The sequence below is a fragment of the Lethenteron reissneri genome, chromosome 32 (assembly GCF_015708825.2).
Source record: "Lethenteron reissneri isolate LAM-NWPU_2019-01 chromosome 32, ASM1570882v1, whole genome shotgun sequence".
Classification (NCBI taxonomy): Eukaryota; Metazoa; Chordata; class Hyperoartia; order Petromyzontiformes; family Petromyzontidae; genus Lethenteron; species Lethenteron reissneri.
The window spans coordinates 10,635,608-10,655,156 of record NC_083810.1 but is presented as its reverse complement, the minus strand read 5'-3'; the positions used below and the strand labels follow the sequence as shown (position 1 = coordinate 10,655,156).

Here is a 19,549-nt window from a genome sequence, read left to right as displayed (position 1 = left end):
AGCCACAACTAACATGAGTGGCGAATCTAATCCGGTCCCTGGGTGCCTCCCCTTCACCAACCTGCACGCCCAAAACGGTGTGTAGGAGACCTCAGTCTAGAAGGAGATGGACAAAAGATGGTCGATATCATACTTAGAATATATTCAAAAGTACAGGAGGGCTTTTTCGTCCCCCGCTGAGAAAACACCTGGAAAATTTTACCGACGATGGGATTTTAAAAACTAATTAAACGATGGGGTCACTTTTCACAGACACAGTCCACACTTAAACCATTCAGGGCACAAGAGGCAGAACTTTATTTCAATCGACGTTCGATGGCATCACATCTAAGTTTTCGGGCTGTTTGGTAACATACTACAGAGGCATTTGCACACCAAGCACAAATTACATTTCAGCAAGTGCAATTATAGACATGCAAGCTAAACCGAGTGACCACCAGCTGCCTTCTACTAAGCAGGAAAGTGACCTGCGAGCATTAAAAAATATTCATAAGCAAGATTAATCCTCGTGTTGCTGGGTGCACATTAAAACAAACCCAATCAAACAAATAAACATTACATTATTATTTTTATGTCAATAACACATCTTTTTAAAATCAATCATATGTAAACAAATGCAAAGCAGAAGTAACGTATTGCATTGTGTTAAGACACGTGCCTTCAGATCGACACGTTTTGTCTGTAAATTGTCATGTAAAGAGGGGAATGGTGGTACTAAATCTCACAATAAGGAATGTGTGCTCACAAATGCAGAAAGGTAGCTTATTAGCTTTAACAAAATCTGAGTGCAGAGCCAGGCTATAGAATAATCTTCAACAGTACAACAATGAATGATGCTGTAGCATCGGTGGTGAGATGCCAACTACTTCGCCTGGTATACAGGAGGCAGTAGGTTCGATCCCAACAACTGACGCCTGCATATTTGGAGTCTCTGCGTGGATTTTTCTCCAGGTCCTCCGTTCTTTTCCCTCCACATTTAGAAACATCAGTTGAGAGGACTGGCTGCTATACATTTCCACAAAAGCCACTTTTTTTAGCTATCATTTGTGGCCAGGTCACTGCTGAAAAAAACTATGTAGCTCAGTGGGCCTTACCTAATAAAATAAAAACATATTTTAACTTAAAACAACAAAATATAGAATCCTTAAGGCAGATGTTAAATGACAAAATAAACATTGTTAAGAGGTCCCTCAAAAAGAAGCCTTTTAATCTCAAAAATGTAATATTATACCTCATCTGGCCCACAGACCCTGTGTTAGATTCACGTGGTGTTGATCTCAGGTCAGGGATGATTTATCCCAAAGACTCCGAGATCTGACAACAGTGTTATCGGCACACTTAACTCTCTACCTGCGAGATGTTTCTGTAAAGTGCACAGAGTGCTCAACTCACATTTGCACCCTGAAATATTTTAGGCATACATGCATGGGTACGTGTGCCTGTGTAGCATTGGCAGATACATTCAAATGATCACTTTCATTCTTGGTTCAGTAAAGTTCTGATTCATAATATGGTCTTCAAGCATTCAAAGAGAAATGCTAAATCTACATATCTTACAGGGTTCGTTTTTTTGTTGATCATATTTGCATTGTTTACAGAGTTGTCAAGGAGGTACATAAAGGCCACACAAAGTGAACTAAAACTCTACAATATACAAAAAAAAACACGTGTCTGACATTAGCTCGAATATGTTGAACTATTGGTTACACATTAACCGTGAAACGAACAAGAGTGTGGCATACAGCAGTTTATCAGTGCAGGGCAGTGGACATTAAGTCAAAACGCACATGATCTTCTTGCGATGGTCCACTTGGCAAATGAAAACACAAGAAAGCGACGATGCAATGACTTCAAAAACACGACAGTTGTTGCATTGTTTTAAAATATATATCTTCTCTTTTTCTACGTGAATATGGACAGTCTACAGAACCCTGTTTGCTAATAAATACTTAAATACCACGTTCATTTTACACAATGATATATGAAGTAATGCTAAGACACGTGCACACACAAATCAGATCCAACCATTCATTGCCCGTTTGACATTGCCTCAATTGAGCGACTCAGAAGTAAATATTTCACCACATGGACCTGAAAACACAGCCACAGACTACAACTCTACAGTAATGAGTAAGTACACTTTTCATTTATAACCTTCATGTAATGAACATATTAAATATATGGTTTATAAAAGCTACACGGTTAATAAGGCTGATGGGGGGGAAAAACGATTACAGGGCTCAGTTTCACTGAACGTGCGTTTTATTATCCATCTCTGAAATAAATATGCCCTTACTGCAGTTACAAGCACTCACAAACGTGAACTTCAGTGTCGAAACTAATCATAATTCCACATTTTTGTTTTACTAACAGTGAAAAATACTGGTAGATTGTTGCTGTTGGCAGCCGTATAGTGAAAGCCCATCCATTCGCACCAAATTCACGGAGACCGCTGTAGATTAATATTTATTGTCTAAGCAATGTGCAAATAATTTTAATGCATGCAGGTAGGCATACATGTGGATAGAATTGGTGTTTATGTTAAACGCCAACACCTTCAGCCTACCAATATGTCTCGTGGTATTATCTAAACTGTGGATATGCATCACTGACGTGATGTACATAATAACATCATAATCTACTTAAGTGCTGTAAGAACATACTGCGGCTCATAAAATCAAGATAAAATGTAATCTGCTGACATAATTGACGTCTCAGATTAGTTTTAATGTTGTATATTTTAATGTAACGAAAACCATGCAATAATGCATATCGTAATGATATAAAAAAAATATAACCGCAATTTAAGTGCGAATCGGTGACATTTCACTATATATAAAATCCGTGTTGTTAATGTCGAGCTAACGGAGGAATTGAATGCCATTTAAAATAGAACTACCCGTGGCAAGCGCCCTATGTGACATTAAGTGGTACCATTATTGTGTTCACAGTGAGTGTTCTTTCAGGAATGTGGGGGGGGGGATAGAGAAGTCGAACTCAAATTTGAAATCACAACAGCCACATTACAAACGGCACAAGTATTAACAACCACGTCTGGTGTGATAAATGACCCCGCCACGGGAGGGCGCTACATCTTTTTCTCCCGGGGAAACACCGGGTACTTCCCGCTCATAGCTGATACATGGGACTTGGTCGGTGTTCACAGAAAATGAGAATCACCGTAACTTCCCTCCAGCATGACGTGTGACGTTTTGGTCCACGTGACGGTAGCTGCTTCATGCACTGAAATGAGCCAGCCTGAAACTCGATATAGTCGAGGGAGAAAGTGAGTGGCTTAGTTCAGTTCCTGCAGTAGCTCCCAGTACGTGGAATGAAACGTTGGGCATCAACCCGAAATAAACATCACAAAGCGATACCCGCACAACCATGAAGCCCTACACAGTAGTGGCATTATTCGTGGCTTGCCAAGTAAAATTAATCGATGACAATCAATTCTTGAGCTCCCAATACACGCATCAATTTGTGCGTCTGAAAATTGATCATTTCCAATTCATGTATATATTTTTTTGACGCCAGTGTTTCTCGAACTGCAGTCCTCGTGACCTCCAGTTTGAGTTCTGATCTTTTCCATTCATATGCAAATTGTGCCTCTCTACATGTTGCACGTACCTGATAGTTTATCATTGCAAAGCGGAGGGGTCGCCAGACCTAGATTTGGAAAAACACTTTTATGCGATTGATTCATGGAAACCCTACATCCACTATAAATTATACACCAATCATAAGGGAAAAATAAACATAGATTGTTGAATAGTATCAGCACCTTGATTTGTGAAAATAGAATTGTGGATGTGGTGAATTTTTGCAAGCCTACCAGAGACCCTAAGAACTCAAGTGGAACGATTGCATTTAAAACCTCTGTGGGCTGCCTTGGAAATGCTGTAGAATGAAATGCTAAGCACACTTCACAACTGCCATGGGAGTGGTGGGATACGGCCATGATGTCAGCACTTTGCAGGTATGAGTTTCTGGATCATGCGCATTTGAGAAACACCCAGCCCCACTAGGAGGCAATGTCGCTTCAAATATCCTTGTTTTCTCTCCCATCTGAATCACAACTTGATGATAAACTCTCGATTCTTTATAACTCCACTTGCAGCTGCTTTGGATATATAACCTTGTCTGTTTAAATATTAGTACTGTAGTCAACCTATATGTTTAATGTTTCTGCAGCTTAGTTTTGGCAACTGCGCTATGATCTAGAGGTAATCTGCCCAAGTTGATTGGCACTGCAGGCAATTTTATATTTAGCTTTGATTTAACGTTGATTTAAGGTTTGTGCAATGCTTAATTCCTCATATGATAGTGTTTTTTGTTTCCATTTCTTTACTTCATTGCTATACTTTGTCAATTTGGTGACCCGGGTTATTCTTGAAAATGCGACCGAAGTTCTGTTATATTTAGTTCTAACCTGGTTAAACAAAACAAAACTTTTACTGGAAATTTGAAGGTGGCAAGGAGATAGCAGCCCGACACGTGAGATTGTGGACCTGTCAGTGATGACCTTGGAGTGTGATTCTGCCCTTGTATGGCGAGTTTTATGCAGCCACTCCAATCTACTCCGACACGCAAAACACTCCTTACATTGGAATTGGGACACAAACATGTCAAGGCAGAACCCTGCTGATAAGAGTCATGAAACTCAATAAGGCTTTCCTGTCTAAATAAAATACCTTTAATCACATTACCATCCTCAACACGACTTTACGATTGAAACATATCATCTAACATGTTCGCTGATGGACCCCTTACAGAAAGAGAGGCGGGGGGAACTGTGGCAATGTAAAATTTAGACTTGTATTTCATATTGATCTACGATAGTTCGACTTCCCTTGATATCCAACCCGCTCAATATTTCCCAATGCCCAGCCCGTGCACCGCATGCATGCATGCGAACGCCAGTGTTTGTGCACCCACGCCGCCCGGACTGGCTTCAGGTGTCCACCTTGCCGAAGGTGCCATCGGGCGGGCGGTAATGTCTGGGGAAGGTGACGAGCTGCAGGCAGTTGAAGGCGTATTTGCGGCAGCCCACGTTCTTCATGGTGTTCTCTCGGCGGCAACCCTCGCTGAACACACGGGGACACACGCGCGCACACACACACAGCCCCACGTACGCGCCCACACACACACACACACGACTCGCGCGCGCACGCATGCACGCGCAGGCCATCGCGTGGTGCGCATGCAGCACGGGCACGCGTACAAACAGCGGAAGGGATGTGGGGAAAACAAAAGGGAGCGGGGGGATAAAAAAAAATAATAGCAAAAATATATGAATTGCAAAAGTAAATAATGGCAGGAGAAATAAATAAGTTACACCAAATAATGACTAAATGATACCGCAATAAATGGTGTTGTGCGTATTGGTGAATTGAAATGCAATCGGCAATCGTTTTGGCAATGACAGCTGCAAAACGATGTGAAGTTGTGGATTAAGGTTTTTATTCTTCATGGAATGATGGAGTGGGTGTTCTCTGGGTATGGTAGTCCAGCTATTCCCCATTGAATTGTACATGTGTTATCTCTGTTATGACCACCTGAACTGTCACACAGATGTTCCTCTGCCCTTTCTCCAAAAGGCAAAGGTCAACTTCAAGTCATCCCTGCATATGCACATGTGCTACAACTCCGTCGCATAGTATGTCATATGTATGACAGAGGAGTAGCTGAATACCCTGATATTATTTAATAGGCGTTATTACAAGTACAGGTATGACTGGATGCCATATCATTGATGTGACACACATCGCGTGGCGTGAGGGTTCTGCCTTTGTAGTGAGGGTTGCAAGTTGACGCCGAGGAGGGGGGAGGAGGCGCCTCGGCCCCCCATGTGGAGTGACGTCAGCCGCTAATTATTATGAATGGGGGGTGGCTGTTCGATGTGGAGTGACGTCACACACGTTAAGGGCAGAGATTCCTGAGTGATTATAGTAGGTGTATGGGTTAATCCGGCCCTGTGAATACCATAATATGCCATAATATGTCATAATGTGATACGTGTGGTGGAGATGAAAGTAGTCCTTCCTACTTTAGCACATTATGAAAAATTTGTGTCAAGTCTGAGACTCAACAATTTGCATCAAATCACATTTCGTCTTTTTCCACAATTGTGTTCCAACTGTGTTCTCAGATGAAGAGTCCACTCACAAGTCTCTCAGATGAGTGCATTATCCCATCGGCCTGCAAAAGCTGATAAATAATTATCAGACAACTGCTCCTGAGATCCATTCAAGTCACCCGTTATATACACGAGAACTGCACTTTCTTATGTGCCCTGCTAAAGAGATGACCACTTTTTATTTTAAGGCAAATTAAGAAAAATAAACGCGAATTTAATATTACGTGTTTTTATAGGGTTTTGTAGAGTCACTGACACCTTAAATTCACGACGCATGGGAACCAGGCTTCAAAACCACATTGCGATTCAGGATCTCAACAGCGCTGGCTCAATGTTACCCTGAGCCGACCTGAAAACTACCAGTCAAGTTTTTTGTTTGTTGATGAAGCGTTGCTCTCTCCGATTGCGCTCAAATCCTCCAATTAGAATGTCAATTGCCTCCCGTGCAATTTACACCATATCCCTTTGGCAACGCAGCGGGTGAGAGAGAGCTCGTTGAAATGGTTGAAATCCAATTTAATTTCAGCGTGAACGGCGGGCGCCAACATCGGAGGTGCGCCACTCCTGGTTGAAGGGTCTCCACTAGACGAGGCTCTAGGGAGCTCAAGAGAGGCCCCTCTTGTCGATATTATGACCTGCTATTTAATGGATTGATTGCATAATTGGGATTTTTTAAAAAGCAACATCGTAAACTGTGGCTTCCACGTTTTGCAAACCGATGCTTTTGACGGGACGTTACACCACAAAAAAAATCATAGCTATCCGAAAAAAATGAAAAGGCACACATTTGTGTTTCATCACGTGACATTCCCTTTTTTATGTAACAAAAAAGCATATGGTATTCCTAATTACATGTTATGGTACCTACATTCAAGCCTCACATTTCACAAGCGCACACCTGCACGCAGCTACCCGCTCGCACGCACACATCGCCAGCGCAATGACCCGTAACGCAGCGGCGACTTTGAAATGCGCGACCTTAATGAGTCACAGCTGATGGCGTAACATGCAGGCCACCGTGCTGCAAACTGCATAAGAAAAACGCTATTTCGGCAGGGTGAGAGAGGTAGAACAAACTACTGCCAGTTATCGTTTTGCTTTTCAGACGGGGGGGGGGGGGGGGTGTCTTCGAACCTGCGAGCGTGACATTAGGGTTAGTGTACCCGCTAAAGGATGGGAGTATCCCTAAGTTTGTGTTTCGTTGGCCAATAACATCCCGCGAAGATTCACACTCCCAGTGTAGGCTACATCATTATTAGGCATGTAACAATTTGCAGCCAGTTCATAAAATCACTGTTGCAATTTGAGGTGATGATTTGGTTATGATTTGGTTATGATCAGATTGTTTTTTTATCTGTAACATGTTTCCCCAGTCTGGTGACTGCACGAGTCACAGGAACCAATGACATACAATATATTATCATCTACCACGATATAGCCACTGTCAATCACATAAGCTGAGTTTAGGAAAGTGTTCTCGACCATAAACTTCATGCATACTATCAGTCATATCTTGGAAAAGAGATGAGAAAAAAATGGATTTTCACACACACGATTCGATTAATGTGCCATGCGCATAAGAATCTATTTTAATCTGTGAATCGATGCATCATTACATGCCTAATAATTGTTAACACGCCAGCCATTGGTCTAAAATGATGCCAAATCAAATTAGACAACACACATTCATCTATCAAGATTCCTTGATACAAAGTGTCACTTCAATGCATATGCTTGTCACATTCTGTGGGTAACTACACAATATTGCACTTCAAAGTGGCACACAAAACAGAAAGACTTCTAACTATAATCCGTTCAATAATCAGTACTTTAGCTGCCAGAAGCCTGCTTCATTTGCACAAACTTTAAGTGACAGACCAAGCTGCAGCCGAGATGAAGCACTCTGCATCCGCAAATCATGGCTCGCTTATACATTCAATAAAGTACCCAACAATCCCACATCTGCTTACATTTGCTCCCCAGTTATTGCAAACACTTGGAAGGGCCTTTGTTTGGAGCGCGGGGCAAATACGCCACCCGTAAACTCTCACCCTTCCAGATTACCAACGTCATAGCATTCCCAATGCCCAACTAGAAGTACCGGCCACACGAGAACGCCACTAAATGGACACCCAACTGCCGCTCATTACGCGGCCATCCAAACGCTCCGTGGCGAGCTGCGCGAAGAACCCTAACGGCACTCTTTGGCACGCGCAAAGCAGCCTATAGCCATGCACACCGAGGCGGAATTCCACGCCCTAACAATGCTGCATCCATCAGCCCTACCGACTTAACGAGAAAAGAAGAAAAGGTGGTCCCCCGAATTGTTGAAGGACGTCACAACCGCGCCACAAACAAGCTCCCGGCGACGTTCGCCCCGCTCGGGTGTCGTTAATTGACGGCACGTTTACATGCGGGGCATGCAGTCGATTTGAGATGCAGGAGAATAGAGAAGAGTCTGGCTGCATGCGGGGGGGGGGGGGGGGGGGTCTGCTGACAGTTCAGCTTGCAATGCACATTTGTCCTGGCCCCCATTGTTCAGGGCCAAAGGCGGCGGTCGGTCGATTGTTGTTCATTTACAGATAGAAAGGAACAATTCCCACAATTCGGACGCCGCTCGCTGCAATGTCTGCCTAAGCTCCAAGCTTTTAACTTGCATAATGCCAGCAAAATGCTAGTACGTATGTATGTGTATATATACATTTAGTATAATGAATCCGTTTTTAATATTGTACTGTTTCATAGGACAAACATATATAAAGGTTAGAACTAAACGGCATAAAAGTCTTGGGAGATATATAATTAAGACTGAGAATTTTAAACTTTGACAGAAGCTTGAATTAAAAACACAGGTGCCTAGCTTTCCAGCCAGAGCAGCATGTATAATAAACCTGACATTTGTGCAGGAAACCTGATAACACTGCTCGACGAAGCACTCGCTCAGGTTATTAAAATGTTACAAAAGAGACCAATAGGGGAAAAAATGGCTTGGGTTTTTACTGTAAACAGCGCAAGTATGATTTCCCGACACCACCGCCGCAAAGCCCCTTGTCACATGGTTCTGTCTTTTATTCCTGCTTCTAAGCCCCTCGCTTAATCTCATCATGGTGACTGTTGAAATATGAATTTTCCAAGGACCTGTCCCCAGTTGCTTCATCGCAGTGGGGCCGTGGGAAAGTCATGTTTCAACTCCCATCTATATGTCAACATTAATTACGGTTGTTTAAATTCGCAGGCTCCGGAGGATTTGTGGCTATGGCCATGATGAATCCAGCAAGGACATAAACAAGGGTGACTATGCCAGTTCCCAGACTGAATCCAGGGGAGGTCACTCCTCACCTCCTTCAGGGCCCTCTTTTTTACCTTAATTTAACCTCTGGTTCCTGGATAATGAACTTTCATTGTAATTAGCTATGCCTAACTCACGTGCCAGTGGAGAGCATATTTCATCATTTTTTTTTCGCAGAAAAAATGTCAAATTGGTATCAGTTCAGCCATTCTTTTCTGCTAAATACCAGTAGAAACTGCCTTTCTGACAACACGGAGTCCAGGTACAATCATAATGGTCGCTATGTCATTATCACAATCCCTGTTATCATCACTCTCACCAGTCATTATCATCATCATTGCCTTCATTGTTATCATCATCACCACAGTCACCATCATAACCATGGTCACCATCGTGGCCAGACACCATCACCACTATAGTCATCACAGCCACGATCACCAGTCACCACCATCATCACCATCACCACCACCACCACAGTTGTCATCCTATTCACCACAGCTGTTATCATCGCCAAAGTCATCATCAAGATCGTCATCCTCAACCGTCGTCGTCGTCATCGTCCGTGGGGTGTCGGCGGCGGCGGTGGCGGCGCCATAGTCACTGGCAGCGGAACCGCGTGAGCAGCAGCGCCACGCTGAGGCACAGCCACGCCAGCAGCATGTGGGGGCTTAGCGCCAGCAGCGGCAGCGAGTACAGGAGGCAAGGGTCCACGCACAGCTCCCGCCACGTGGCGCCGCCGCTCACGCTCTTCCACACGGCCATCTCGCACGTGCCCACACTGCCGCAGCGCGACGCAGTGGTGCGGGAGTGCCGGACGATCGTTGGATTTGTTTTTTTTGGAGTCGGTGGTTGGAGGCGAGTTGAATGAAAGTCAGTTTTTAGTCGGAAGGATGATCGGTGACGGTACGGATTTATGTAAATTGGAGGAATTTCAATTGAGTTTTGTGATTACATCACAGAAGGGATTCGTAAATGTAGCCCAAATGGGTTCAGAAGCAGCGGTCAACAAAATAAAGTTTAGTAAGAAAGTATGATCACAACAACATGGCAGGAGTATGACAGGGCAAATTTTAAGGTGTCGCGTGGAATCAGAATGCAAAGGGTACAGTAATCAACAAAGATTAAAGTAATGTATAGAGTTGGGTCCCCATGAAACATTATTGTGTAGAGACAAATGGTTTGTGAGGATTAACATTGGCATAAAAATAAACGTAGGCAGGATTTGGTTGTGTTTTGTTGTGGTTCGGGTGAAATGGCATGCCTTTGTGTGGTTTGAAATCAAATAAAAATTGATATTCAGCAGAAGCAAAATATAATAATTTGATTGCAGTGAAGAAGCAAGTGCATTTGGGAACAAATAAAATCAGAAGGGAGACGGGAAAGAAAAATATTCTGCTCTAGTTGGTTAATTTAACAAAAATTTCAAACAAGACGCAACAGACGTTTAGTTATTGACTTTGACATGCAGTGTGTTTTCTAAATATATATAACATCTTATAAAATACAACTTGGCCAAGAGAGTTGAGCACGAAGGCCATGAATGACTACTGTTAATACTCAGGCGTGTGTGTGTGTGATGAACAGCGGTAGTGCAGCGGTTAGCACGCTACCAACCCGGCAACCCGAGCTCGATTTCCGCTCACGGTCACCAACACCAGTAACAATTATCTGAACTGGCCCTGGGCCTCCCCCTAGGTTGACTCAGCCTCAAATGAGGCTGAGTAAACATCGACACAAGGGAGACAAAGGCGGCCGGGCATGGTGTTGACCACCCACCCCCTCGTGTGCCGTGCCGGCCTTCATAGGTGCCCACTAGCAACACTTGCCCCAACGGTCTGTTTAGGCTATACGGGGGATCTTTGTCTTTTTGTCATGAACAGTGGTCACAGAGTTATTTTCCACCCGAGTGGGTGGTTTAATTACCACAGCAGCTCTTTCGTGCATGGGATTACTCTTGTTACTCTGGTTCACTCCCACGAGCAAAATACCCATTAAGAAAATAGCCAAATCTCCCGTAAAAAAAACAGAGTCTTAAGACTCAGCAAGCCCTTCCTTGATATCTAATTTTACGGGCACGAGCTTGGAGCATATATATAAGCTGGGCGCATTGACAAAGGAATTTGCATATCAAAAGGAATTTAGCATATTTATGGGAAATGCAGGAATGTGATTAGTCCTGCATATGCATGTGCATTATGCAGGATTAACAGCATCAAAGGGACCTGCAGTTACTGCTGCTGCTGAAATTACTGCTGCTGCTGCAGTTTCTGCTGCTGCTGCAGTTACTGCTGCTGCTGCAGTTGCTGCTGCTGCTGCACTTGCTGCTGCTGCTGCACTTGCTGCTGCTACTGCAGTTGCTGCCTTATCCATTTTAATATAACACTATGTATTATTCTACCCACCCTAATGTGTATCACACTGCTATATGTTTACTATACAATTACGACACCATACATTACTCTGCACACTGCACCATGCCAGTGAGTGGAACGCGGTCTGAAAGTCACCGTAAACGTGAACACAATCAGTTAAGATCCGAAATGGTTTATTACGTCCTTCCAATGATTGCTAAGCCAGAATCCATCTTCTCGGTTGAAATTGTCTCTGTGTTTGTATATGTGGATCGCCTCATGAACGAATCTCTCATGATAGCCAGATGGATTGCAGAGAACCTCTGTCTTGGAGAAGTCAATGTCATGTGAGCCCACTGAATTGTAACAGTGATCTGCCACGGCTGAGGTGTTTGTCCTACCGTGTTTCAGGTCTGCCTTATGTTCACGGATGCGGTCCGAGACATGTCGTTTGGTTTCCCCAATGTAACTGCTACCACAGAGGAAACTTAGTTTGTAGACGCCAGGGTACTGTATGTCTGGAACCACATCTTTTACAGACGGGACCAGATCACGGATTTTATGTACTGTGTTGAATGAAAAAGATCTCCAAAATCCTGATTAAACACAAGATCCAGGTCCGATTCAACACAGTACATAAAATCCGTGATCTGGTCCCGTCTGTAAAAGATGTGGTTCCAGACATACAGTACCCTGGCGTCTACAAACTAAGTTGCCTCTGTGGTAGCAGTTACATTGGGGAAACCAAACGACATGTCTCGGACCGCATCCGTGAACATAAGGCAGACCTGAAACACGGTAGGACAAACACCTCAGCCGTGGCAGATCACTGTTACAATTCAGTGGGCTCACATGACATTGACTTCTCCAAGACAGAGGTTCTCTGCAAGCCATCTGGCTATCATGAGAGATTCGTTCATGAGGCGATCCACATATACAAACACAGAGACAATTTCAACCGAGAAGATGGATTCTGGCTTAGCAATCATTGGAAGGACGTAATAAACCATTTCGGATCTTAACTGATTGTGTTCACGTTTACGGTGACTTTCAGACCGCGTTCCACTCACTGGCATGGTGCAGTGTGCAGAGTAATGTATGGTGTCGTAATTGTATAGTAAACATATAGCAGTGTGATACACATTAGGGTGGGTAGAATAATACATAGTGTTATATTAAAATGGATAAGGCAGCAACTGCAGTAGCAGCAGCAAGTGCAGCAGCAGCAGCAAGTGCAGCAGCAGCAGCAACTGCAGCAGCAGCAGTAACTGCAGCAGCAGCAGAAACTGCAGCAGCAGCAGTAATTTCAGCAGCAGCAGTAACTGCAGGTCCCTTTGATGCTGTTAATCCTGCATAATGCACATGCATATGCAGGACTAATCACATTCCTGCATTTCCCATAAATATGCTAAATTCCTTTTGATATGCAAATTCCTTTGTCAATGCGCCCAGCTTATATATATGCTCCAAGCTCGTGTGCTGTTTCATTCAGACTCTGTCGCCTCGACGGACCTGGTTTTCACCTGAGGACGGCTGCTTGCGTTGTGGCCGAAACGTCGTGAGAATTGTTTTATTATGTTTTATTTTTATTATTTTATTACTTCCCTTCTACGTGACTTTACCGAAAGAACCAAGAAGATTTAGTGAATTGTCACTGCCTTAAATTTCTCAAACCAGCCAAGCAATACGGTGGTTAGAGCACGTCGCTTGCGAGTGGAAGTTTTACAAGTTAAAGTTAAATCCTGGTCAGGGGTCAACTGAGCCCTGCACCCCCCTACAGGGGGTTAAATAAAATAAGTATCAATTTGTGGAAAGTTCGACACAAAAGACTCGTTCCCGCCATAGAAATGGATAATGTCCACCACCGGCTCCGAGCTGTAAACAGGAGATGAACACCGCTCGATGCTCATGTGAGCAGGAAACCAATTTTTTTTTTACAATTTCCCAACTTTGCATTGAGGTGTACCTTGTAAAAACTTGACAACCTACTAACAAATATTGTTCAAGATAACCCACACTGACGACGGCTACGCAATAAAGTCAGAAATTGACGTTTTCCATTCACTTAATTTATATTTTGTGGGTTATCAATTTTCAATGCACGAGGAAGGCTGAGATGCAGACCTCGTCTGTCCCACTGGCTCCATCACATACGTATAAATGTACCTGTTCGTGGATGTGGGTGGATGTGTGTGTCGTCTAGCGGTTAGCGTGCTGCACTACGAATCCACGGACACGAGTTCAATTCCCGATCACAGCTATCATACACCAATGACGATTATCTGTACCAGTCCTGGGCCTCCCCTAGGTCGATTCAGCCTGAAATAAGTATGTGATTTAATGTGTAATCAATGCCACTATAGAGACAAAGGTGGTGCTGGCCACCAGCCCCCTCGTGTGCCGTGCCGGCCTTCATAGGTGCTCGCTAACAGCACTTGCCGCAACAGTCTGTTAAGGCTATACGGAAGATCTTTGTTGCATGCGTGCGTGCACGTGCTGCGTCTGAGCACATGCAGGTGCATGCCTGTACCTGCGCATGCAGTCAAGCGTCTGCGTGAAGACCTGCGGCGCCATGCCGTGCTCCTGCTGCAGGATCAGGCACTGTTCCAGCGTCACCGACATGGCCGTGCGGTCCTTGGCGCTCTTGCAGCTCGTGAGCCGCAGGCCGTTGAGGCGCCGGCAGGCCTAGGGGGGTGAGGCAGCGCAACAAGGCCGGTTAAAATCGCGCGCCGTTTTTTTTTCTCCCGTCGCCCGATAAACTCTGTAGGCAGGCAGGTATGATCTCATTACCCGGTGTCAGAACGATGAACTCTTTTGGTCACTTCGGTTTCATGCCACATGAAATAAAAACACTTGGAAGTGAAAAAAACTGCCGTAAGACTCAAGAGGGTTCTCTTTTATGGGTAAGGAAATGGATATCACTATTCTGTGATTTATGTTGTAAGACTTCTTAAAAAAAAAATCGGCCAAAGATCCCAATGCACAAACCTCTGGATAATGTCTTGAGATAGTGAGGTTTTTTTTGACAAACAAACCACTAAAAAGTTAATTGTTATTTAGAATATTGGACCAAGATTGCTCCACTGTATGTATGTTGAACCTCTTTCGCACCGTACGTAGCCAACCGTGTTAATCGGAGGTGCGAGCATTCATCTTTTCACCCGATGCACTCCACACACACACACACGTGAGCAAAGAGACATCGACCTGAAGTGGAGGCCATTACCTCAGCAGCCTGCCACAGGATATCCACGTTCTTGGGTTTGCGCGCACGCACGTTCTGCCCGAGGAAACGCAGCAGTTCTGAGAGGCAGGTCTGGCTAAGGGAGCGAGGGAGGCCTGCGCAGAACGAGCGGGAGAGAGCGGGTGAAGGGGAAGCATAAAAAAAACAATAATACAATATCAATGGAGGGTAATTAGTGAACATGCAACATGGATAAAAAAATCAAAAGTCAAAAGTGATGTCCAGCTCATGTCCTGACTACAGCCCTGAGCAGAGCCGAGATTAACCACTGTTAAATCAATCCATAAGCATAGAAAATATTTCTGGGTAAGCTGTTCTACAACTTTAGTGTCAAACTCCAAATGTCCGTTAAGTAATTCTTAACCGCGTCCATGGTTTCTTGTAATAATAATTTTTTAAATCCACATGGCTGCGGGTTCGGGTCCGGTGAACGGCGGTGGCAAAGCGACAAAAGAAACGGTGGCTCACAGTCATCAGGGAGAAGCTCCTTGAACTGCTCGTAGTAGGAGTTGAGGCGACCCCAACTCTCCAGGTTGATGATCTCCTGCAGCGACGTGTCGCCGAACCTGTGGTGCGCGTGCGGCGGAGAGATGGGTCACTTTACCCTGCCTTCGAGTGCGTCACCATTTCCGTACAGATCGCCAGCTCTGGAGGTCACCACGTCCAAAGTCGTTCATACCACCGCACATTTGTTTTGCTAGGTCATGCAGCTGTTTTATGAGGAAGCCACTGGAGCTATGCACTTTTAAATCTAGATTGAAAACTCGTTTCATGAGAACTGACTTTTGTGTTTAGTTTGCTGCCCTCACCCCGTACCTCCGATTAGCACGGTTTGCTATGTACCGTGCAAAAAAAATCAACATGCATACATACGTTACAAAGTTGTTATTTCTGGGCTCCGATTGCTTGGTCGTGGGACTGTGCTGTCGCGTTGCTTTCTCCCTTCTTGGTCATGTTTTTCTGTCCTGACTCTACCCCCACCCCTGCCATTCTTCCCTTATTTAGTCCCTCAAATGTGTAGAGTATACTGAGATGCGGGTGCTATTTACTGCATGCAATGAACCTTATGGCGGGACTCCGGGGTCCCATAAGCCCCCGGCTCTCGCATCAACTGCGTTGCGACGTCATTTTGTCAGTTGAAGGCGAACGATACGGCAATCTATTTATTCCTCTCGACGAGCTCTACACGATGCGCTAGTCAAAGTTTAATAGTTTTGATTATGACTACGGCAATTTTGGCAACGACGGGTGCTTGGTGAAGAACGAGAGGATTGATTTCTGGTGGGTTGCGGCGTCGATGTGCGAGGTGGGATGGAGTCGCCAAAAATAAATATATTAATTACGGGACCCCATGGTCCCGCCATAAGGTTCAAATGAATTGCCGTTGTTACATTCAACCGCAATTGTTGCCGTAATGAAGTATACATGTACGTTGAACTTCTTTCACACCGTACGTAGCCGACCATGCTCAGCGGAGGTGCGGGAGTGTTAACGCGGGAGTGTGATGGGAGTGTGTGGTGAGCGAGGGCAAGGCTGACTTGTCGGCGAGCGTCTGCTGCTCGTTGATGCCGACGTTGAAGAAGACCGGCTGCACACGCAACAGCATCCCGCTCTGGATCTCCCGCGGCAACGCGTCAAACATGGCCGCCGGCAACGGGATGCGCACGTTGAAGCCGTCCCTGCATTCAGAAAATGACAACGACGACGTCAACAGCAAGACCAACGCTTTTTACAAATGCGTCTACCCCAAAGTATCCAACAACGGTTGACTGTACAAGAGATTTTCACCAAAATGATTCTGTAAGACCGTTCAACTGGCCTTTTTGCACCGAGTACTGTTCTGAACATGCCACAATGCTACTTCATGCGGGTCTCTCCCACATGTCGACCTTGCGGGAAACACTTCATCCTTAATGGGCTCTCATGTGCACGGACAACCCTTTTCTATTTCTATGTTACCAGGTAAGACCCACTGAGCTATGAGCTCTTTTTGAAATGACAGTTCAACAAAGTGGCCTTTCACGTGGAAATTTATCGCAGCCAAATACTCTAAATACGTTTCTAAATGTGGAGGAAAAAAACATGTGTCCACGGGGACAACATGTCGACTCCAAATATACAGTAGGCGTTAGGGCAGAGGTCGCAAACGGGTTTTTATTCCTTACCCGTACCCGGCCGCACCAGGGTCGCAAACGGGTACCCGTACTCGTAACCGGCCGGGTACGGGTAGCCGGGTATCGGGTAGGGTACGGGTATCGGATACCCAATTGCGACCTCTGCGTCAGGGTCAGAATCGAACCCACGACCTCCTGTACTGCTAGATAAAGGCTGTGCGGGACCGTGCCGGTCAATGTGAGTTGGTGAGGGCAGGGAGGCAGCCCACGGTGGCAGCCATTGCCGGTGACAATTGGCGGCAACGATTGCCTTCAAATTGCCCTGCTGCACCGTGACCTACGGTGGGTGCGGTCTAAGCAATGCCAAGGTTTCCCCAATCGCGTCGGCGCGCACCGATTCCCATCGATGATCGGCAGCATCGCCTCGGCCGAGGCAGTGGTCGACGCGGGAACGACCTTGAAGGTCACGTTGCGAAGGTCGGAGATGCCCACACTCATGTCCTCCACCATCCCGATCTCCTCGCCTGTCAAGAGAGTGATCACCAGATGAGAACGATGACTGTTACTGTTTTTTATTTAACAGTACACAATGCCATTGCAGTGCTTACGTAGTCAAAATGTTTTTTTTTTATTTTAGTCGGTTAGTCCAGTCAACTAACGCAGTCAAACAAATGTAATCCACTCTCTGTTCTTTACAAGTTGGTGCGCGGGGCGTGTAATTTATCACCCTCAATATTCTCAGGTCAGCCGATCAGTAAACTCAGTAAATATTTTCAACGATAAAAATCCAGTATAGATCCCCTCACAAATGCATTCCGATTAGTTAATGTTATCTCGCCATAGTCCGTCAAGCTTCCGTCTTGGGTTAGTAGTCATAGTCATCACCACGTTTTGACGGTATTGATGTAATTATTTTAAGTATTGGCTCTTGAAGCTGAACCCATTTGGCAACGGCATATCAAATGTAATGTATGCCCCAGGAGGTTCAGTTCACCAATTGGCCGACCTTATAATAGTAAGAGGGGAAGGGTGAAAATTACCATCCCCTCGCACCAACGAACGTACGTTATCAGTGACTAAAATAAAAACACTTAGTTGACGGATATTTTCATCACTAATTTCACTTACGAAATTAGCACCGTTGCAACGTTGGTAATGTCATTACAGACTGGGTTCAGGCATGCTGCTCTGCCATTCGTCCATGCCAAAGGCAACGACCTGTGACCCCGAGCCTCTAACCGTAGGTGCTTAGCAGCCCCTCGAACTGTGCCAGCAGCCCGATGGTGTGCAGTTGCCGTAGAAACCCGTCGTCATGGAGACAGCTGCGTAGCTTCACGATGAATCCACACACGAGAGCTGAGAGCTGTGGAAACGCGGGGTCAGGGGGGAGCGAGGTGCCGGGCAGGGTTGCAAGGAAAAGTAAAAAAAAAATTAGGTGAAATAATGTTTAATATTTTTCTCCTCTTTGTCCAACTCAAAGCAAGGAGGTATGGATGTGAATGCACACCAATTCTATGCATTTATGTTGTTTGCTGCTCATACGGTGAGGTTAAATGATTTGCAAAACAACACCACCAAAAAAAAATTCATGCCGAATATGTCAGGATTTTTTCTTGGCCATTTTTAGCTGCATTGACGTGAATGCATCGCGATGTTTATTTATGGTTGCGCTTTGCAGGTGTGATTTAATGATTCGCAAAATAGCATACGCTTTCATGCAATCTGCACCTGCTGAGGAATATATTACTTATGAATTGCCTATTTACAAGATTTCAAGGGTCAACACTGCAAAAACGAAATACAAAAAATAAGGAGAATTTCAACTTGTAACGCGCGCAGTATTAATTCGCTCACTGTCAAAGAGAGAGAACGACGCAGGGGCGCGGGCAACCACAGAAAAGCGGGAAGAGCAGCTGTGCGGTGAGCCGGCATCAACAATTGCTCAAAATCTGCGGCCTCCTAGATACGAAGATGCTTTTAGCCAATTACTGAGTGGTCAAAACCCATGGGGTCAACACTAAACAGGTGGATAAGGCAGGAGAGTCCACATTTGATGTACCGCCTTCTCCTGCCAAGACAGGGTTACGGCTACTCGATGCCCACATTTTCACAACATTTTCGTGACCCACCAATCCTTGCCTCCACAGTGCCCAGATTACAGTCATGCACCACCACCACCACCGCCCGATTAAAATGACAATGTTCACACCATCAAAGCCTCCATAGATGTGCATAGCCAGGACCCCTACACATACATGTCCTCAGTGTAATGTAGCACTGTGTATAAATAGCATTGTGCAAGGTATCACGATGTGATGTAGCGTGGTCTAACAACGTGTTCCAGAACACACTGTACGTCAACACGTGTGCATTACCGTCGGTGAAATGCAGTGTAACACAGCTTTGCGTACT

General features: G+C 45.0%; 1 protein-coding gene across 1 annotated transcript in view; it reads right to left on the bottom strand.

Moving 5' to 3' along the window:
• Positions 1-273: 273 nt before the first annotated feature.
• LOC133350016 (inositol polyphosphate-4-phosphatase type I A-like) overlaps positions 274-19,549 on the bottom strand; it is a 48,325-nt gene continuing 29,049 nt past the window's right edge. The window contains exons 18-24 of the mRNA XM_061563967.1: positions 18,377-18,500; positions 17,532-17,661; positions 16,562-16,702; positions 15,492-15,589; positions 15,006-15,118; positions 14,310-14,464; positions 274-5,087 (exon numbers count right to left, since the gene is read on the bottom strand). Of these exons, the coding sequence (XP_061419951.1) occupies positions 4,955-5,087; positions 14,310-14,464; positions 15,006-15,118; positions 15,492-15,589; positions 16,562-16,702; positions 17,532-17,661; positions 18,377-18,500 (894 nt within the window). The 3' untranslated portion in view covers positions 274-4,954. The remainder of the gene's footprint in view (positions 5,088-14,309; positions 14,465-15,005; positions 15,119-15,491; positions 15,590-16,561; positions 16,703-17,531; positions 17,662-18,376; positions 18,501-19,549) is intronic.